We start from the raw sequence: 2596 nt of genomic DNA, 5'->3' as shown, positions 1-2596 counted from the left end.
ACATTCTTTCTCACTGAGCCCAGACAAGGAAGCATTGTTGGCAAACATATCCCACAGACTGGCAAGAGCTTTTAGGAACAGACACTCCTCTAGTCGTTGGGGGACCAACATGGAGACTTGAACTGGAGATATGGATCAGAGTTTAAGAGCATTTACCGCTCTTCCAAAGGTCCAGAGTTCATTTCTTAGCAAACATATAGTGGCTCACAACAATATATACCGTCTATAATGTTATGTGATGTCCTCTCTGGCAAGTAGGTACATACGCAGATAGAGCATTATATGCAGTGTGCTTTTAATATTCAGTTTTAAATGTATGAATGAGAACAATATTTTTGCACTTCTGTATATAAGTAAGCGGGAGTTTTGAAAGAAATCCTAATATCTACAAAATTATTAGACAGAACTATGGAAATACTTCAAGATAAAATAAACAGATGGTTTCTGAAAATTGCTGGGGCTGAATCGAAGACATTGATGAAGATGTATTTTCTGGCAGAATGGAAGTTTAGGTTTTGGTCACAATTAAGGGCAAGTCACGTTTTCTTGAGCTGTTATCGCTGATAAAAGCCTTATTGAAGAGTAAATGGGACAGAAAAACAATGTTACAGAGTTTATCCTCCTTGGTCTCACTCAAGATCCTGCTGGGCAAAAAGTATTATTTGTCATGTTTTTGTTCATTTACATTGTGACAATGGTGGGCAACCTGCTCATTGTGGGAACAGTGATTGCCAGCCCCTCCTTGGGCTCCCCAATGTACTTCTTCCTTGCCTTTCTCTCACTCATGGATGCTGTTTATTCTACTGCCATCTTGCCCAAGTTGCTTACGGATTTACTTTGTGATAAGAAGACCATCTCCTTCACAGCTTGTCTGGTTCAGCTTTTTGTGGAGCACTTATTTGGTGGTTCCGAGGTCTTCATTTTGGTGGTGATGGCCTATGATCGTTATGTGGCTATCTGTAAGCCACTGCACTATTTGACCATAATGAATCGGCAGGCTTGCATTCTCTTGTTGGTGGTGTCCTGGGCTGGAGGATTTGCACATGCTCTACTTCAAGTTATCTCTGTGTATTTACTTCCTTTTTGTGGACCTAATGTCATTGACCACTTTGGCTGTGACATGTACCCATTGTTAGGACTTGCATGCACTGACACCTATTTCATTGGACTCACTGTAGTTGGCAATAATGGAGCAATGTCTATAGTAGTCTTTATCCTTCTCCTTGTTTCCTATGGAATCATTCTAACCTCTCTTAAGACTCACAGTCAGGAAGGGAGGCACAAGGCTCTGTCCACGTGCAGCTCCCACATCATGGTGGTTGTCCTGTTTTTTGTTCCTTGCATTTTCATGTATGTTAGACCTGTCTCTAACTTTCCAATTGATAAATATATTACTGTCTTTTATACAATTTTTACTCCCATGTTGAACCCATTAATATATACCTTGAGAAACATGGAGATTAAAAATTGTATGGCAAAGCTGTGGAGTAAAATGTTCACTAACGACATAAAAAGAGTTTCTCCTCCCTGAATGTGCTAGTATTGATAACATGACATTCAATACTAAATTTTGGCAGTTTGACTTCAATGTTTTACGTGTGTACCAACAGTTGACTTTGTGAGAGGTTTGTTATTTTGTGAATGCCATGGATACAAGCTGATATTTATGACATTTCTGGTTTTGTCTCTTGCTACTGAAGTTGATCATATCTTCATCATTTTTGATCATGCCACTTTTCATCCTGTGAGATCTTTTTGCTTTTTGTCCAATTTCTGATAAATTGTCCTTCTAGAATATTTTAATTGATGGGTTAGTTTTTATATTTCTTTGAACTAATTATTTTTTATATATCACAAGATATCTTGTTTGTGAGTTTTGTTTCACTATGGACATTTATTTTGATGAGCACATACCTTTAAATTTTATGGATATTAGTTTATAAAAGTTCAAATAATGTTTAGTATTTATCAAGAAATTTATTGATATTTATAATTTACATACTTTGTTTAGAAGTATATATGCATCTGGGTGCCCAGCCTAGTATGAAAAATACCATTCCTGGGAGGTAGTATTTAAGAAATCAAAATTATTAAGTAATAGAGAGAAAGCCACTAAGTAAAGTTCCTGAATGGTGTTTACTTATGTCACTGCCTCTAGACTCTTGCTTCAGGTTTGAACTATGACTTCCCTTCATGATAGACTACAACTATAAGGTGAAATAAATATGTACCTCATCAAGTTGCTTTAGTTTTGGTGTTTTATCACAGCAATAGAAATTTAATTAAGGCAAAATAATTTAAGAAATGTGATATTAGTGTAATAGACCCAGAAATATATCTGGGGGATATTGGGTGTTGGCATTTGAATTTGTGTTTGGAAAAGCTCTGGAGTGCTCAGAGTTCAGTAGGATGATCTATAAGATCTTGAAAAACAAGAATGTTGAGAGCAATGTTGATGATGGAGGCTTGGGTTTTCAAGTTTCAGAAAGAAGCAAAGACTCTATCCAACATTATGTCATAGCTGAATTAAGAATCTGTGGTTCTGGCTAGTTAGAGTTGAAGAATTGGCTCTGATTAATGAAGACACCAGAACCAC

The 2596-nt window shown here is 36.7% G+C and overlaps 1 protein-coding gene across 1 annotated transcript; it reads left to right on the top strand.

Annotated features, from left to right (window-relative positions):
* Positions 1-586: 586 nt before the first annotated feature.
* On the top strand, positions 587-2282 carry LOC114608508 (olfactory receptor 4A5-like). The gene is made up of 2 exons (XM_028752470.1): positions 587-1469; positions 2269-2282. Exons 1-2 carry the CDS (start codon positions 587-589, stop codon positions 2280-2282), a joined length of 897 nt encoding a protein of 298 aa, XP_028608303.1.
* Positions 2283-2596: the final 314 nt, after the last annotated feature.

Source organism: Grammomys surdaster, unplaced genomic scaffold (genome assembly GCF_004785775.1).
Source record: "Grammomys surdaster isolate TR1022 unplaced genomic scaffold, NIH_TR_1.0 125919, whole genome shotgun sequence".
In the NCBI taxonomy this organism is placed as follows: Eukaryota; Metazoa; Chordata; class Mammalia; order Rodentia; family Muridae; genus Grammomys; species Grammomys surdaster.
This window is presented reverse-complemented; position numbering and strand designations above follow the sequence as displayed.